We start from the raw sequence: 19,762 nt of genomic DNA on the forward strand, positions 1-19,762 counted from the left end.
TAATTCAGATTAATGTTAAATATTATGATGAAACTAAAAATGCCAAGAATACTTGTACCAGTAGTTTCATAAATAAAACTCAATCCGAAGGCTTTGGCCAAAATACCAAGATCTTGGGGAAAATACCAAGCACTGGCAGCCAATAATGTCATATGACTTAAGCCAATTACATTGAGAAATGAGAAACAGATGGAAGCTCCTATAAGCAAATAAAGAAGATGTATGACATACCTGTTGATATATACATAGATTTACAAAGAAACACAAAAATACACAGACCCTTAGGTCCATTCAAGGTGATGTCCCCTAAAAAAAAAAAAAAATAAATAAATAAATAAACAAATAAAAAATATAAATAGGGGCGAGTATTTTTGTCAGAGAAGTAGCGATCGAGGTGTTTTTAGAAAATGTTAATTGTATTGCTTTGAATAATTGAAGCTGGAAGCTTATTCCACTCTCTAACAATGTCATTAGAGAAAATATATTTTGTAGAGTCGAATTGTACCTGTCGGCATCTTAGCTTCATCCCATTACTTCTCGTACACGAGTTATCATCAAGTATAAATAGTTTGTTTGGGTCAATGTTGGTGAATCCTTTAAATATGTTAAAACATTTGATTAATCTACTCCAGAGTCGAAGCTTCTTTAATGAAAACAAGACTAATTCCTCCAACCTCTCTTCATAGGGTTTGTAACATAATAAAGGTATCATCTTTGTTGCTCTACGCTGGACGGCTTCTAATTTCACTATATCCTTGACAAAGGAATATTGTGAAATTAGAAGCCTTCCAGTTATGATACACATACTGTAGATAGTTGCTTTGTCGATTTATTGAAAGAAATAGTAAACAAATACTGAATTGCCTATAAAACTATGAAATATGGCAAGGGTTACAGAATAAATTGTGGGATCACCCACACACAACGCTTCCGTGACACCTGCTGGACCACCACTCCACGACCCCGACGGAGACACGTTGATCCTCCCCATACTGGTCAGATATTATGTAAATAACATTGATTATGTGTTAAAGGAATATCCTTCCTTCCTTAGGCTTTAGTAAGCCCCTTTATAATATTTATACTGTATATACTTGTCACACTTGCCAGATGCTTCTGGTGTCATTGTACATGGGTACCTAGTGACAGCACTAGGATCCCGCTTCTTCTTTCAAGGAATAAACAATTGAAATTGAAAATTGAATTGAATAAATTGTGAAAATCAGAAAGTGTAAACTGATTATAGAAACTTAGTTATACAGTATTGAAAAATGCTTAGCTCCTTTGGCGTCGTATGACGTCATTGATCTTTGATCAATGAAATACTAAAGAATAGAAGAATGGAATGCAAAACAAGCAATACTCGGCCAATGAGAAATAGAGTACAGTAGGGTCGGCATATACAGCGATTTTTTATAAAGATTTTTTTATATAGCGACTACCAAAATTATCGACAATTTCCAATACAGTCCAACTCCTCCCAAACTTATGACGAGGTTAGGGACCCAAATCCAGGTTTAAAATGGGTGTCTCTTTTTCTTCTCAGCACCACAAAACTCTCACTTTTAAGCTTGCTAGCCATTTTAAAGTGAATTACAAAAGAAAATTTTGTCATTACACAGCGCAATCACTGACGCTGGGACTCGAAAATACGTAATTTGACAAAATTTTGGTACAACTGAAGCGGTCGTACGTCCGGGTGGTCGCAAGTCAAGTAGGTTGTAAGTCGGGGAGGAGCTGTATAGTGATAAATCTATTTATTTTGCAAGGGAAATCGGGCAGAAAATATTTCAAACTTACAGTTCTGTGTTCAGGCACGCAGTTGTCGCGTGACGAGAAAGAGGCTGGCTGTGAGTCGAACGGCGTGAGTGATGAGTCAGCAGCCAACTCTGCTGCAGATTCCGACTTCTAAGGTGAGTGTTAATGGGTTGCTAGTGACGTGAAAAGCGAAGAGAATGAAAAGCTTAATGGAAAAGATTTAATACTGTAACTAATATTTTTGGTTTGTTCGTTTTTATAGGTGTGGGATTGTCAAGTGAGGGTGACAGTGTGGCATCTGCTGCCGAGTCTGGTGTTCATTAGTGCTTTAGTTAGTAAGAAAATAAACTCGATAAGTCAAGTTTAGTCACTTTTATTGGCCTCCAGAACCTAACCCTATTTTCCCCATTGATTACAAGTAATTATACTGTACAGTATATCGCGATTTAGCATACGTATGGCAAACATCCTTGGACTCTATGTCGTGATATATCCCAACCCTACAGTAAAGCATGAACATGTGGAGTGCGGCCCTAGAGAGTCAGTTATTGTTATTTATTGTCAAGCTTTTTCTCATCATGGTCATTCCCCAAATCTCAACGGATCTGCACGATTCAAGTGGGTCGCCTAAAACAATGGGGAAGAAAAAAAGGAAAAATGGAAAAAAATGCAGAAATCACATCCCTGAGAGTTATAGGTAGGCCAAGAATGAAAAAGGGAGAGATTGCGATAAATGATCTTGGGGACAAGCCCCTGACTAAAGAGGTTACAAGTGACTGTGCAGCCTGGACAGCTGCCATCATGTACAGTAATCATGGTTAACCCACACAAGTGTGGTAAGTGACCATAAAACAATGATCATCATCACCACCATAAACAAGATATCATAGGTTGTAGTAATTTGGAAAGGCTATGTCACTGAATAGTTGTTAACACTTAAGATGTGTGGAATTTTGGGGAATGAAACATTTTGTGTTTCTACCATTGGTAAGATATTGTGTGCCAACATGTATTTTTGTTTCTACAGTCAGTGTACAAGATTAATGGAACTTATAACCCAGAGATATGGTTTAGTTTTCAAATCTTTTAATGTAATATTAACTATAAGTGGTCTTCCTGTATACAGCATTGTACTGTACTGTACGTACTTTCACTGTTCACCTGCCACATTACTTGTATATTGCTGGACATTGTATTACTTAATTAAAATAAATTATAAAAGTTGGTGTTAAAGTAAATGCTCATAGTTTCAGATCTTTTCACCTAAATTCCAACACTACATATATATTTTTCCTCAGCTAGAACAACATCAACCACCACAAAGCGTAAACACACTGAAGTTATCTTTCATTGGCATTTTATATTCACAAGGTCAAGCAAGTCATTGTAAGACCAGTAATTTGTGAAATTTGCAAGTAAATGTAATTTTAATCACTGATTATTTTCTAAGATCCCAACATACCATTTAGCACAATGTATAACTATGGGTCTGATTCTTTTGAAGATGACCACCAGCTCATACAGAAATTGAACCATACAAATGCTAAAAAATGTACATATAAACATATCTTGTAAAAAAATTGTGTAAAAACTGATTGTACCTTTAAATCACTAAATATAATCAAGTACATGCTCACAGCAATTACCACAGACTACAAATTTACACAACACCTTTATCTCCTTCAATATGACTTAGCCCCTTGACTACAATAATTAACACCTGAGTTCTATGCTTAGCCCCCTGAGTACTGACATTAAACCCTTTAGTACAAGTCATATATCTTACTTAAAAGGTTAAATTACCATCTTCAAGAGACTAGTATCATATCTGAAAAATTAAGTTATCATATTCAAGGGGTTAAGTCATTGTACTCAAGGTGTCGTCATCATACACAAGGGGGTTTATACTTTTTACAACTACACCTGATTAAAGTAATGTGTCTGATTACTTAAAGGAACTCTGCCACGGATAAGAAAGCTCCACACATTCTTCATTTTCTCTCTTCTCGTTGGCTTTGTCAGAGGGTTTCCTAACTTAAGTCGGCAAAGAGTTGTCTGCTGTGATCCTATAACTTGAAACTGATTGCTGCAAAGGAAAATGGAAAATTATTACATCTGAAACTGATTACTGCAATACCATACAGCATTACATCTCTATACCAAAATAATTGGTGAGCAACCAGTTCAACATTGGGAGGTTTCGATACATATAGAACGAATTCGAGAAAATTTGTCTAATACTTAACTTTGTTCAGTATATTGTACTGTACATGAAAAACTTTGGTATTTTTAGTTCAGATAAATTGTCACATCATCAGATTTTTTAGTTAGTATATAAAATATAGTTTGATAAAACAATACAAAACATCATACATCATCTGTACGAATGTATCTTGTGAGAGTTATGGTAAATACTGTACCGTAGTTTACGTTAATTTCTATAATATTTGATATGAGAATGAATCCCAGTCCGACCTAAGTTCGAAAAATAGTAAAAATAAAAGAAAACTAATGAACAGGATTGGAATCCATCAAGAATGCAACACCATTGTTTGTTTTGATTTCAGTCAATCAGAACAAAGTGCGCAACTCAAAACATATTACACAACATCAGTCAGCTGTGTCCTGTAAGATGGCTATGCATGTTGCCATTGTTATATGTAAAGACCTATATAAGTTGTGGAAAAATAATTTTATCACTCTAATGTGATCTAAAAATAAAGAAAATATAAGAATATAAAACAAGAAAAAATGTGTTGAGTCAGTGGGTGGCTGTTAATAGCGCATCTGGCTTCTTAAATAGTTAGGTCTTTTTCAGTTTAAACCAAGAACTGCAACACATGCATCTGCACACACCATTTTGCGAGCTAGGAGAACCACAGGTCTCTCCTAAGGTTCTACAAGCTCACCTAAGATTCTTGAAGGTTCTCAAATCCTGACGTGCAAATGTGAGAGGAAGTAGGTGTAGTGGATACGATGTAGAAGTTTAGTGGAGATGTAGTGAAGATAATGTGGGTGTGTAATGGAGATGATGTGGATGTTTAGTGGAGATGTAGTGAAGATAATGTGGGTGTGTAATGGAGATGATGTGGATGTTTAGTGGAGATGTAGTGAAGATAATGTGGGTGTGTAATGGAGATGATGTGGATGTTTAGTGGAGATGTAGTGAAGATAATGTGGGTGTGTAATGGAGATGATGTGGATGATTAGTGGAGATGTGGTTTTTAATATTGTATGTAACATTAAATAAGTTTCAAAAAGTTTACTAAATAAATTTCAAATGAAAAAAGTCGATACACTGATGAAAAATGTATTACCCTTTCAATAAATGTCAACACGAGCAGCACGTTGTCTGCCAATCACGAGGATACCGGGGCAATAACACTTGTTGTGACTCAGTTACTCTCAAGATGTTAAGGATGGACGACAATACATTGTGTAAACATATTACTACAGTATTTAAAATTATAGTAAATAACAAATAATTAGTTAAACATGTAGCAATAATGTTTTCTGCATGAAAAAATTTAAGGTAATCAATAATAAAACTAAACTTAAAGTTATGATGTGCAATTACAATGAGACCGATGATGAATGAGACTTACTCGACCTTCACAATGTATCCTACAGACCCACACAAGTCATTGAGGTTTATATAATGATCACAGGTTTTATCATTTTGTATGCAGTAAGGGAGAGAAGGAAAGTTAAAGTACTCTTTTTTTTTTTGTAAACCCCAATCTCATAGAAAAAAAGTTACTACACTTACGATACAATCTTATAATATCCATAGCATGTGTACAAAAAAAATTTATACTTGTTGCTAAGATTTTTTTTTTAATTTACAGCAAAAGTGTAGTAGGAAAAACCCGATTGCACCATTAGAAACCTCGTAATTGTTTGTATCTAGTGGTACAGGTTGTACCTCTCTAGTCCGGCAACCTCGGGACCTGACCGGTTGCGGACTATAGAAATTCACCCTTTTCCTGGATAGATAGTGACTTGGCATGCTTGGGCTTACTAGCACCACTTCTCTGCATCATGGTCTCTTTGACGACATATTGAAGGGTTAATTGTCGTATAGTAGCTTCTCAAATTTCTCGAGTTTTAATTCAACGTATTTGATTGGAACACAAAAAAAAAAATAAAAATTTTTACAGCGAAACTTGAATTTCGACCGGGTTTGAACGGCCGTAGCGTGCAGACAGCGTGCATAATCGTGTAAAACAGCGTCATTTCTCTTATGTACAAAAGATTCATTATTGTTTATTACTGAATGTCTCTTTTATTGAATTAATGTTTATGTGTGCAAAATGAGCAATACAATTCATTAATAATACATAGAATATTAAAACACAGAGGAAATGACACAGCATTGTATTCGTTGATTACAAAACCAGTGACTGACTGGTTCTACATATAAACTGAAGAAAATAAGACTTTGGTTGTTGCTGTAGAAAAATTAATATGGTTGTTTTAAGTAATGTTATTTAATGTTAATAAATGGAACAATAAAAGTAGCTAACGATAATGGTAAAGAAAAAGGAGAATCGCATTATGTAAGTGCACTGCATTGAAAACATATCGTCATTACTTTATAAGAATATGAAAGCAACACTTATTTACTGCTCATATATATTTTAATTAATGTTTCTGAATTTGTTTTTATTAATTATGTTTGTGTGTGCAAAATTAACAATACAATTTATTAATATCGTGGAATATTAAAACACACGAGAAGGCGTGACGGCTGCCGCATTGTTTATGTTAAAGCTTACAAAACCAGTGACTGATTGGTTCTACATATAAAACTGAAGAAAATAAGACCCTGATTGTAGCTGTAGTAAAATTAATGTAAAAATTAATATGGTTGTTTGAAGTACTTGTAATGTTATTTAATGTTAATAAATTGAACAATATAAGTAGCTAACCATTAATGGTAAAAAAAAAGTGAGACTGAGCGTATGTACAGTAAGTGCACACATGTGACATATCATCATTACTCTACATAAGAATATGAAAGCAACACTTATTTACTGCTCATATATATTGAAGGGTTAAATGTTGTACTCTGTAGAGACAAGCAGAGAGAGAGAGACAGCGAACTGCGGATGTAAACAAACCTTAATTTCCAAAGGCTTTGTTGCTGGTTTTTTCTGAGATTAGCCCAACCGGACTAGGTCACTGACCCACATTGGGGCCTGAGGCAAAAATTTAATACTCCTGTAATAATAATAATTCAGGATAAAAAAACCAAAAAAAAAAAGCTGCCTATCTACCTATTGGACAAACTAAAATCGTTCCAGACCACGGGAGTTTCCAGACCACAGAATGCCGGACTAGAAAGGTACAACCTGTATATGGTGTACAGTTTTGTCCATGGAAAATTTTAAGCTAGTAAGTAGGGTTTGGTGAAATTTTCTCGGAATTTTCCTGGAAAATGCACCTCATTTTCATCCCCAGAATGGAGCGAGAGCTTTCGAAAAAATTTCACGACCATATTTCATTCCAACTACAGTATTGGGAGTTCCAGGGATTGGGGAGTCCAGCAAACAGGAAGATTACTGCCTATAATTCTGTTTCTCATGTTCCTACACATCATTTTTTTTCACCAGTCTACTACTGGCATGTGCAGGTCAATTAAAAAAAAATTGGTAGGTGAATTTCTTATCTCGAATAGAAAGATGTATGGGGAAAAAAGAGTTTGGTTCCCAATAAGAAAAATACCCTATATCATACCTAAAAACAAAATTGGTTCACAAATAAGAACATAATCCTACCAAACTAATGACCAATAGTTCACAACTACCCTAATTTACTATCTAATACTGTATATGAAATTACTAACTAACATTTGAAAAAAAAAAAAAATACTGGTTAATTTAGGTAAATTCCCTTATGTGAGGGCATAACACCCATGTGGGATATGTGAGAGGTTCTGCCTGTCCCATGACTGCCAGGCTAAGCATTTGAAGTTGTGTCATGATGCCCAGAGGATGATTTGCATGAAGAAGAACTTACTCCTTGTACATAAAATACTTTATACTGTACCAGTAAATGTTTTTTTTTTTTTTACGGGAATTTGCCCACCCGGGCACTGGTCAAACAGCCCTACAGGGGGGCCTGGGGGAGGAAACAGAAAGAAATCGAAAAAAAGAAAAGGTTATACAGGTACTGTGCTAATCTACACCACGAAGATGCGGAAAACCAGCTTTTTAAAGTGAGACAGATTGTATAAGTATGGAAACACAGAAGGCAGAGCATTTCACACTTTGGCTGTGTGAGAAGGAGGAGTACTATAACGGGTTATTCTCGTGTGACCGACATCCCAGAAAGCAGTGGGCACGGGCAAGGCGTGTGATCCGAGCCCCGGCATTGCCCCATGGTACACAGGATGTGAAATCCACCATTGCCCATTAAAGTACCTGTAAAAGAGAGAGTGAAGCAACATTGCAGCGAAGAGAAAGGGAAGAATTGTTGACTAATGGAGGAGAGTTAATAAGATGAAATGCCTTTGATTCCCCTATTTAATAGTTGGACAGAAGAAGAGCCACCCCAATATGAGAGCAGTACTCTAAGTTAGGACATATGAATCCATTATATACTTGCAGCAACTGCTCAGGGTAAGTAGCTATGGCATCTGTACAGCATTCCCAACTTTCGGAGGCAGCTGCTATATTAAGGATGTGTGATTTCCAGGACATATTGGAGGAAATGGTGAGGCCTAACATATTTAATTCAGAATTTGGCAGGATAATAGCGTCCTGAAATGTAATTGGTGGGAGATCGTCTAATTTACAAAGTGTAAATGGTAAATATTGAGTTATATTACTATTGAACTTAACCAAGTTTCCATCTCCCCATTCAGAGATGCTGCACAGATCCACTTTGATAGAAGTAATGATATCAGCTCTAGAAACTGATCTAGTTTGAGAGTTAGGAGGAAGGGGAAAATGTGAAGAAGAGTGAAGAGTAGAATCATCAGCATAAGAACGGATAGAATTAGTTGTAGTGTGATGTAAATCATTGATAAAAAGAAGGAAGAGAGTAGGTGAAAGAACAGAACCCTGTGGGACACTACTAGTAGAGAAAGGCGAGATCGATCCTCGACAACAACTGCCATGGATCGGTTCTCAAGGCTAGAAATTAGAAAACAAAGTGGGGAAGAAACCATAAGAGGAAGCTTAGAAAGCAAAGACTTGTGCCATACCCTGTCAAATGCTTTGGAGATGTCGAGCCTGACAGTTTCCCCATAATCCCTAAGAGAGGATGACCAAAGATGGGTGCAATAGGAGAGCAGATCACCAGTAGATCGCCTGGCGAAAGCCATACTGGTGATCCGACAAAAGAGAAAGGCGTTCAAGGTGACGGAGAAAATGGGAGTTCAAGATAGTTTCAAAATCTTAAGAGGGATGAAATTAGGGCAATGGGGCGATAGTTAGAGGGATTAGAATGGTCACCTTTCTTGGGATGGGCTGAACCAGCAAGCGGATTTGGGTTTTGAGGCAAGGAAAAAGGACAAAGCACAGGGGCCAGACCAGCACCTCCCTCAGAACATGAGGGTATTCCGTCCGGTCCACGCGCCTTACTCATCCAACCTGGATAACACGGCAACCCTCTGAGTGGAGATTATAGGAAGTGCATAGGTTCAGTAGGAGGTGCAGGGGTAGGAGGATAAGTGGGAATCGTCTAGATGGAATTAGAGGAATAAGGTGCCAAAGAGATTGGCTTTGTCAGGGGAGAGTTGGCTATAGAGTTATCAGGTAGGAAGAGGAGGAAAAAGAAGGAGTGCAGGAGTTGTTTCAGATGTCTTTGGTTAAAGACCAGAAGGATTTAATAAAGGAAGAATTAGTCAGGACAGCGGTCTTTCTTTTTATAAAATTCGCTTAGCCCTCTGAAGAATAGCCTTACAAAGATTCCTGGAAGTAATGAAAGAGGTGTGGGTAAAGAAGATGGAATAGTTTCATAGCTCGATATGCCTATCTCTCACCCTGCAAGCAAGAGAGCAGGAGCTATCAAACCATGATTGTAAGTGAAAGTTTTGGTAGAAGATGGGATAAATGCCTCACTGCAGTCCTGTATAACCCCAGCAATGCTGTCAGCACATGCGAGGCATCGAAGTGGAAACGCAACATTCACCCAGGAAAGTCAGTGAAGAATTCTTGCAGATTGCCAGCTTGCCAACCAATAGTGCATTAGTTGACATTGAGGAATAAATAAAAATAATAAAAATGCTGCCATTTGACAGTCTTGTCACTAACACAAGATAGCACCACAATAAATGTTTAATTCCTTTATGTTTTTGACCTTATGATAATTATATTATTTTTGCACAATCTGTATGACCAATTGTGTGTGCATGTAACAGTATAAAAAAATTAAAAATTATGTATATCTACTTCGCTGTGTGATAAGTCCCATGCACATAAGAAATGTTTATTCCTTTTATCTTTTGACCTCAGGATAATTATGTATTGTTTTATTTATTTTTTATTCTGTATGTAGGATTCTGTCTGCATGTAATGGAATGAAAAAAAATATGAAGTTATATTTACTGTATATACCAGAATTACAAGTTGAAAAATAACCCAAACATCCTCAGCTTGGTGGGGAGAGTGCTAGGGGGATGTGGCCGCCCCAGCTGACTCCCAGGGGTGCGTGATTTGAATTTTTGCCGGGACCCAAATTCATTATAAGCAGTGAAAGCTTTCATAACACGAAAGAGTGGCGTCAATTTAGGAATACCTAAAACGTTAAGTATCTCGAGGGATAATTGTACAATATTTACACACTCTAGAAACTATTTTGTACTTATGGATAAATCCAAAAATTACCTAACATTTAATTTTTTTTTCATCTGGAGGTGTTGTCAGAGAGGGTGAAGTGATCCATCTTTGACAGTCCACTACCCCATTTAGATGACCCATATAGGAATTCGTCTCCATACACTATTTTTGAATCCATAATACCAAAATGAAAACATTTCTGAGCATTTTTTTTTGTGTGTGTGTGTGTGTAGGGCAATTTTCATATTAATATTGTTACCTGGGGGTTAATTAAAGAGTTAAGAAGGCTAATCTTCCAGTGAAATAAACTGGGAAGTCTAATCTTCAGGTGATCCCCCTTGCCAAATCTTTCGCCAAATATTTTGAAAATATTTTATTAAACATAACAAAAATGTTTTACCATATTTACAGAAGGCAGACAAACTTTGTATTCGCTAAAAAAAACAACCTCCTCAGCCCTTTACCTTTACTACACCTTTAAATACTACTCTATTCACCTACTGAACATTCAGCTCTCTCCTCCAATGCATATAATTAACGTTCAATAAACACCTAACTTAACATAAATAAATGAAGGCAGAAACCGCTATATATAAGAAAAAGATATTGTAATCCACCCCCAAAAATGAAAGGCCCATATCAAGGAGGCTCCATTGCACAGCATCATGAGGAGGGTCCACATGTTTTCATCCATTAGGTACCATACATGTGCCACTAAATGGTCAACCCAGTCTCCTTGAGAAGTCTGAGGTATGGTAGCTCTGTATGCTGCTTGCAAAAATCCAACCATAAGAATTATGTGTGACACAATGAACATTACAAAGTGCCAGTGATTGTTTGCTGCCACACAAGTATTAAGGAAGAGACAGTGGTGGTCTGTCTGGTGGTGGCATTCCACACACAGACGACAGTGGTGGGAGAGAGGAGGTGAGGCCAACTGGCACTCAGAACAATATCCTCAGACTACCCCCTCACCCACACCTCGCAACACTTCCTGAAGAGGTCCCTCTGCTCTAACTATTCCAGGGTCACCTGAAAAGTAATTTTACAAATTTATTTTCTTTAGAAATTGAGTGAATGGTCCTAAAATTTGACTTTATAACTAAACATGGATCAGGTAACTCAAGTACTGCACAGTTAACAAGTCAATGGTCTGACAACCAAGATACCAGGATCCCAGCATAAGCCTCAAGGAGTCAGCCTTGAAAACATATATTGCCATATTTCAGCTTCCTTAACAGCAGAGTTCAGGTGCTAAAACAAGACTACAATCAAGTTGACTAGATTAAATTAATGAAGTTGAAAGTTGGGATTGGTAAAGAAAACGCAAAAATGTTTCAAGTGATGGACTATGGCCACCACCCCTAAGACCTGAAGATGGCACCTTGACTGAATATGTGAATGGAGACAACAGAGGAAAACAAATCTGGTGAGGCAACAAGAAAGAATGCACTAGCAGTGAATGAGACAATAGAGAAGACCCTCGATAATTCAGAATATAGGGAGGAAGGGGAGTCCGGATGAGCCAATTAACATAACCTGGTGGGAAACACCCAGTAATAAAAATAGCTTTAATTAATATTGCTCTGTACATGTTTGTAGGGTGGGGAAGTACACAGCAATATCATCCAGTATAATGGGGGTAATGTTGTGAACTTCATTGTAATGCAGAAAATTTTATATTATATTTTCCCATTAGTTTCCATTACGAAATGTAAGATAGGTTTATGAGAATAATATTAAGAACATTAAAAATCACTCAGCATTATTCAGCAATAGTGTAGATACAGTATTTTCATTCATAAATAAGAAATATAATTAAAAAAAATAGATAACTTTAATTGTCGAGGTGCCATACTTTAGGGTTTGTAGTACAAGGGATCAGCTGATGTTGTCTAAAGTGGATAGCACGTGGCTTGCACTGGACAGTTACTACAATGTTAGATACTGTATTAAAAATAACTCTACAATAACATATATATATATATACTGTAAATACTCTTCCCAGGCTGAATGATGACAATGATGAAGGCCGTGCTGGTGACATAGAGCCTTTAAAAGATGTAGACTATGTGAATCATTCTATTCCTGAGTTTTCTTTTACCCAAAAACAGTTTGCTTAGCGATACGAATTCATCAACAATCGATGGCACTGACGAGCCTGCCTCTAATCACTCAATTATCTTTAGTTTATCACTAAAACCTTAATTAAAATTATTTGTTCCCCTGCACTTTTCTTAGATGCCATTGTAATGGCTTAAAAAGGAGGTTGAGGAACTAGAAATTAATATTTGGGCAACACCGTGACAAGTGATGTAAACAGACAGAGACTGAGGAGTGTGGGAGCGGCAGGAGTAACACGTGGGGAGTCTGGACAGTCGCTGGGTCGAGCGGATTCTGTCCAGATCAATCAATATCCAGATAATAAAAGTCCAAATTATTGAGGAATTATTATGTCTGTGTTCTCTTGATTCTGGCCACCTTGTGAGTTACAATACATTTTTCATTAACATTTCTAATCCGCGTATTTTCTCAAAAAACACTGTTACCACACATATAAGCAGCCAGGCTCACCAAGCAACACAACTTAGTCCAAAAACTTGATAATCCCTTTTACTGATGGACCAACACAACATTTGTGGTTATGATGTTGTATCTCAAGCATCTATAAATTATTTGAGTCTAAAAAAAAGTAAAAACAAAACAAAATTAACTCTCACAAAAGATAAATATTTCTATTAGAAATTACATAATTGTATATGCTTCTGACAAGCATCCAAAGACAAAAATGCTGGGGTACTGATCCAGTTTCAGTATTTATGACAATATGCTTACTAGATCATCAGTGTGAAAGCCTTAAATGGGATAAAAGGCAAAATGTATGTTATAATAGATCCAAATACAATACCCTTACCTGTGACTAGCTTATAGAAGATAATGAGATGAAAGAGTATCGTGGTCCAAATTATTAACGAGATGATGATGGGTTCGTGTCGATGTGCTTCAATCCCTATAAAGTAGCAAGCAATCGTTGAAAAGAGTCCTCCCCCATATGCTCCTAGATACATTGGATTGGGCCACCTGTAAAGTCCCATACACATATACCAGTGTCATACACATTTAAGTACAGTACCAGTATTATCAATATGGTAGAAAGCAATTTTAAATGCCATTAAAAATATTAGGAATGAAAAAACCTGTACAGTATTACCTCTCTATACCAAACTTCTATGTACTGAAATTCATTGTACAGTATACCAAACCGTTCCTCATATTCCAGTATTACCTCCTAATACTGAGCGAATTTGCTATATAATGAACCCTCTACTCAACCCCTTCTCAAATATCTCATTTACTGTACTGTACTATACTACCATACAATAATACTCCATAATTTGTACCCCTCAAGTTCGAAATGACTGATAATTTGTAATGTTTTGCTGTTACGAAATATTAGCTACAAACTTTGTAATACAGTACTGTACTGTACGGATCAAGCGTGTTGGTCAATTCACGTTGGTCAGTTGTGGAATGCACATATACACCTGCACGTACCGTCTACTTTTTCTTCCATCATTGGAAAACATTATATCTGAATATCCTGGACCAGCCTCATATGGTACTGTCTTAGAAAAATTTAAGAATAACCTGGGGCAGATGAAGGAAACTATCGTGTTTTGGTTTCTTTTAGAGAAGGTGTTCTTCATATTTCATAAAATCTCATATATTAGAAGCTAGACCCCATCTTTTGAATGAAGGGGTTTTACTGTACAGTATAGTCTGGTTCCCGGGTTTGTTCGTGTTAGGTCATTTCGCTGTGCCTTGCCAGAGTGAAATGTTTTAATTGAATGAGTTATTCATTGCGCGGCGGCTGGAGCGTCCAGACCGGCGCATTTACCGGTCCATTCTTGACCATCTGCGAAGGCGGCGCTGTGAGTTGTGCGCATTAGGCCGCTCTTCGTTATCGCTGACGTCCTATAGCGTGTCGGACTGTGATTGGGCCACCATCTTCCACCGCCATCCCTCCGCGCTAGCTGTTGGTCTAATGTAACATGACGTGCCTGCCACCAGAGTAAATGGCTGCTTGAACCTGTCTCATTGTTCTCAGTCACGTATACAGTTCTCTCTCTCGTGCCCTTATTCCCTCTATTAAGCTTCCGCTCCACAGAAAAACCTTGAATTACCTGGACCAAGCCATGATAATGTGAAGGAAATCATCGAGTTGGGGGAGAAAATTAAGCTCATCTTGACAACGACCCAGACAAGCATCGGTATGAGCGTCTAATAACCATCTGTCAAAGTTATGGAGCCATATATCCAGATCTATCTCGACAACATCAATGCTAGTCGTCAACGTAGTATTAAGGACTTCACCATGCAACCCACCACAACCCCAGCCCAAGTCAGTGATAGTGATAGTGACAGTGAGGATATGGACTTTGAAGGGTTTGTCTGGGAGGCCCTGCAAACCTCTTAGTAGTGAAAGTGATTGCGGGCAACTAATCTGCCTCTGCTTGCAGGAACCAACCGCCATCCGTGTACCCGTAGCTTTTCTACTACGTAAGTGTTAAAACCTAATATTATTGATATTTCTCTTAATTATTAATTGTGTGTGCATACCATCATAAAATTAAGATGTTATTTTCTAGCGTCACGTATTATGTCGGAAAAAGATGAGTTTTGGGGTGTGATCTCTATTTCAATTAATCCCATATGTTCTGTTATTTCATTTACGCGTTTCTCGTTTTACGCGGACCTCCACGGGTTCAATGACCGTGCAAATGCAGACTATACTGTATTCAAATAAAATACTGTCATAATAATAAAATAAAAATATTAACTTTAACAATAATAATAATAACAATAATAATAACAATAAAATTATAATATGTAATAAAACTTTTACCTCATAGCTGAGAATCTAGGTTTGTTCCACTGTGTTGTGCCGTTATGCAAAAAAAATTTTTTCAAACGCCTGTATTCAGACCCAATGAATTTTTTTTTTTGCATCAATTTCATACCTTTGGCCTCAATATTACTTCTACTTTCATATAAGGTAAAAAAAAAAATAATAAAATCTATATAAAACTCTGATTTTTTACTTCTAATGCAAAACAAAAATCCAAAACACCATCCCCACTTCCTAGCTCAAAAATTTTCCCAGGCTGAAACTCGAGCTGTATACCATTAGATGCAGAAAATTTTAAGGTTTCCAATGATGCAATTGGATATTTGCTATAACTAATATTTTTGCCATAAATTATGAAAAACAGAAGAAAAAACAAAAGCATAATGTCTTGTTTCTATTTTTCGTACATTATGCTATGAATATTATCAAATTGTACTGTAATGTGTAGTAAACATTTTTTTTTTTAAGAGATTGGTGTTTTTGGTTTCCCTATAGCATGCATGGTTTGGTAATACAGTAAACCCTTGAAAGTCCGGACAATCTGTGGGAAAGGTTTGGACTTTCACTGAGTTTTTTGGGGGGAGGTTTTGAGAACAATTGTGCAGTAATCAGCCCCATTAGCCCCTGATTACCTAAATTTGTTTTAACAGGCGGATTCTGCACTACCCACATACCTCAACATCACACCCTCCCTCAAAAATCACACACACCTTCCACTACCTAACACGAATTATGCAATTGCATCCAGAGTGAGGGTAACAACAGCTGTTGTAATGAATATTCTACAACTTTTAGTTTCATTACGTAACAACTGTAACATGCCATCTCCACAGATATTATTCCCTCATAATCCTCTAAAGTGCAATGACTCTTTATGCATAGTTCAGCAATAATTTGGCCTCGTAAATGTGATACCATATTGATGACGGATATGGACCCCTACATCAAGAGTTCCAGGAGGACCCAAATGCAATAAATCTGACAAGGAAAATGTTTGTCACAAAATATAAGACACTGGTTGAGTGAAAATATTATTAATCTAGATGTTCTTTACATATCTGTAGTGTATATTATAATACATAAAATATCTGATGATTGCTTAAATGACTAACCTGACAGGATGCTTTATCCGATGCTGCTATGAGTCAAGACTGCGAGGCAACTATGAACATGGGAAGTCCAGCCATCCTGGTGATGTGGCATGGCAAATACTGATAGTAACTGCAATACAAAGATAATATGAGCATTAATATTCATCCCAAATTCAGAGTTTAAATGATCAATTTAACTAATATTAAGTCTAAATCTAAGCTACAGTAGAATTTTATGTAATACGGTATGTGTTAATCAAGTATACCAGGCATGTTAGAGATTTTTGATGGACTTTTGAACACCAACAAACTGTTCAAGCAGCTATTACACGTACAGATACAAGATTTATAAGCTTCAAATTCAATTTAGCAATTCAAATTATAGCCAAAGACAATAGGCTTTTCAATTATTGCATAAACTAATTTCAATACTGTCTAATGCTTAGATACTTTCAGTACATTGTAAGACAGCAAATAGACATAAGTTCAGAAGAGACAATTTTTACATATTAGATTTGACTAGTTCTAATATCTTAATTAAGAAAAATCATATTAAAAGTTTTGGTTAAGTAAACAAAACAAGGACAATCTGTTATTGACTGTCAACATCTTCCAAGATAATGAACAACTGTGGTGTTTATGGTGACACATCTTTGTTTGGTTATCAAATGACCAAAACAATCACTCATGATTTAAAGATGTGCAAAAAATGGTGTGGGTTGTTACAAAAAGTATATGAAGCGAAACATGAGTATTATACTGTACTGTACCGGGGAAATAGTAAATATAGGTGAGAGTACTGGAGATCCTAGTCTTCTTACACCTCTTATCTTTGACTAAGAAAGTGATCAACATTACATTTATATTCTAGTTGATGAGTCTATCCTACATATCTGGAGAGAGAGAGGGAGAGAGAGAGAGAGAGAGAGAGAGAGAGAGAGAGAGAGAGAGAGAGAGAGAGAGAGAGAGAGAGAGAGAGAGAGAGAGAGAGAGAGAGAGAGAGAGAGAGAGAGAGAGAGAGAGAGAGAGAGAGAGAGAGAGAGAGAGAGAGAGAGAGAGAGAGAGAGAGAGAGAGAGAGAGAGAGAGAGAGAGAGAGAGAGAGAGAGAGAGAGAGAGAGAGAGAGAGAGAGAGAGAGAGAGAGAGAGAGAGAGAGAGAGAGAGAGAGAGAGAGAGAGAGAGAGAGAGAGAGAGAGAGAGAGAGAGAGAGAGAGAGAGAGAGAGAGAGAGAGAGAGAGAGAGAGAGAGAGAGAGAGAGAGAGAGAGAGAGAGGAGAGAGAGAGAGAGAGAGAGAGAGAGAGAGAGAGAGAGAGAGAGAGAGAGAGAGAGAGAGAGAGAGAGAGAGAGAGAGAGAGAGAGAGAGAGAGAGAGAGAGAGAGAGAGAGAGAGAGAGAGAGAGAGAGAGAGAGAGAGGAGAGGGAGAGAGAGAGAGAGAGAGAGAGAGAGAGAGAGAGAGAGAGAGAGAGAGAGAGAGAGAGAGAGAGAGAGAGAGAGAGAGAGAGAGAGAGAGAGAGAGAGAGAGAGAGAGAGAGAGAGAGAGAGAGAGAGAGAGAGAGAGAGAGAGAGAGAGAGAGAGAGAGAGAGAGAGAGAGAGAGAGAGAGAGAGAGAGAGAGAGAGAGAGAGAGAGAGAGAGAGAGAGAGAGAGAGAGAGAGAGAGAGAGAGAGAGAGAGAGAGAGAGAGAGAGAGAGAGAGAGAGAGAGAGAGAGAGAGAGAGAGAGAGAGAGAGAGAGAGAGAGAGAGAGAGAGAGAGAGAGAGAGAGAGAGAGAGAGAGAGAGAGAGAGAGAGAGAGAGAGAGAGAGAGAGAGAGAGAGAGAGAGAGAGAGAGAGAGAGAGAGGAGAGAGAGAGAGAGAGAGAGAGAGAGAGAGAGAGAGAGAGAGAGAGAGAGAGAGAGAGAGAGAGAGAGAGAGGAGAGAGAGAGAGAGAGAGAGAGAGAGAGAGAGAGAGAGAGAGAGAGAGAGAGAGAGAGAGAGAGAGAGAGAGAGAGAGAGAGAGAGAGAGAGAGAGAGAGAGAGAGAGAGAGAGAGAGAGAGAGAGAGAGAGAGAGAGAGAGAGAGAGAGAGAGAGAGAGAGAGAGAGAGAGAGAGAGAGAGAGAGAGAGAGAGAGAGAGAGAGAGAGAGAGAGAGAGCATTAAGCATTCAGAGGCAGATGAATTACCTAACAAAGACAGTAGGGTAATCCAAACAATAAAGGATGTTCAGTAATGTGAAGTGATCTAGAAAAGAAATATTTTCCTATGTCTCAAAACTCAGGGTAAATACAGAAGTTTATTGTCTAATAAGAAGACTTCAAGTACAAGAAATACAGTGAAACCAGTTAAGTGAAACCAGGGATCTTAACCCTTAACCAGCAGTTATGGTTCCCAACTCCCTCCAAATTCATAAAAAATGGAACCATACAGTAAGTCTCGCTATGTCGGGGTTCGCTAAGAATGCCAAGAGTATGAAATAACGTTAAACGGGACCAATTTTATAAGAAATAGATAAATACGGGAGTATGCTCTGAGCCTCCTTGCCCCTATGGAAATACATAACATATGTTTATTGGTACTACCGAAGGGTGAAGGTGGAGCGTGTGTGGTGGGGTAGGGAAGCGGAGGGGGGGTGGATGGGGAGGAGGAGGCGGGAGGGAGGAGGAGGGGTGGGAGCGGAGGAGGAGGGTGGGAGGAGGAGGAGGGTGGGAGCGGAGGAGGAGGGGTGGGAGCGGAGGAGGGAGGGGGAGCGGGAGGAGGAGGTGGGGAGTGGAGGGAGGAGGGGTGGGAGCGGAGGGAGGGAGGGTGGGGAGTGGAGGAGGAGGGTGGGGAGCGGAGGAGGAGGGGTGGGAGCGGAGGAGGAGGGGTGGGGAGCGAGGGAGAGGGGAGGAGGGAGGAGGGGTGGGGAGGAGGAGGAGGGTGGGAGGGAGGAGAGGGGTGGGAGTGGAGGAGGAGGGGGTGGGAGCGGAGGAGGAGGGGTGGGAGCGAGGAGGAGGGGTTGGAGCGGGAGGAGGAGGGTGGGGAGTGGAGGAGGGGTGGGGGGGGGAGCGGGAGGGAGGAGGGGTGGGGATGGAGGAGGAGGGTGGGAGCGGGAGGGAGGGGTGGGAGCGGAGGAGGAGGGGTGGGAGTGGAGGAGGAGGGGGAGGAGGAGGAGGGTGGGAGCGGGAGGAGGAGGGTGGGAGCGGGAGGGGAGAGGTGGTGAGGAGGAGAGAGCAATATGTAACTGCTGGAATGGTAGTTACAACA

At 38.6% G+C, this 19,762-nt stretch overlaps 1 protein-coding gene across 2 annotated transcripts in view; it reads right to left on the reverse strand.

Moving 5' to 3' along the window:
• Positions 1–2,731: 2,731 nt before the first annotated feature.
• LOC121866504 (putative ankyrin repeat protein RF_0381) overlaps positions 2,732–19,762 on the reverse strand; it is a 48,074-nt gene continuing 31,043 nt past the window's right edge. For both annotated transcript variants that reach the window (XM_042366251.1, XM_042366260.1), the window contains exons 8-11: positions 16,566–16,674; positions 13,459–13,625; positions 11,162–11,576; positions 2,732–3,844 (exon numbers count right to left, since the gene is read on the reverse strand). In XM_042366251.1, the coding sequence (XP_042222185.1) occupies positions 16,579–16,674 (96 nt within the window). In that variant the 3' untranslated portion in view covers positions 2,732–3,844; positions 11,162–11,576; positions 13,459–13,625; positions 16,566–16,578. The remainder of the gene's footprint in view (positions 3,845–11,161; positions 11,577–13,458; positions 13,626–16,565; positions 16,675–19,762) is intronic.

The sequence above is a fragment of the Homarus americanus genome, unplaced genomic scaffold (assembly GCF_018991925.1).
Source record: "Homarus americanus isolate GMGI-L3 unplaced genomic scaffold, GMGI_Hamer_2.0 scaffold32583, whole genome shotgun sequence".
Lineage (NCBI taxonomy): Eukaryota > Metazoa > Arthropoda > Malacostraca > Decapoda > Nephropidae > Homarus > Homarus americanus.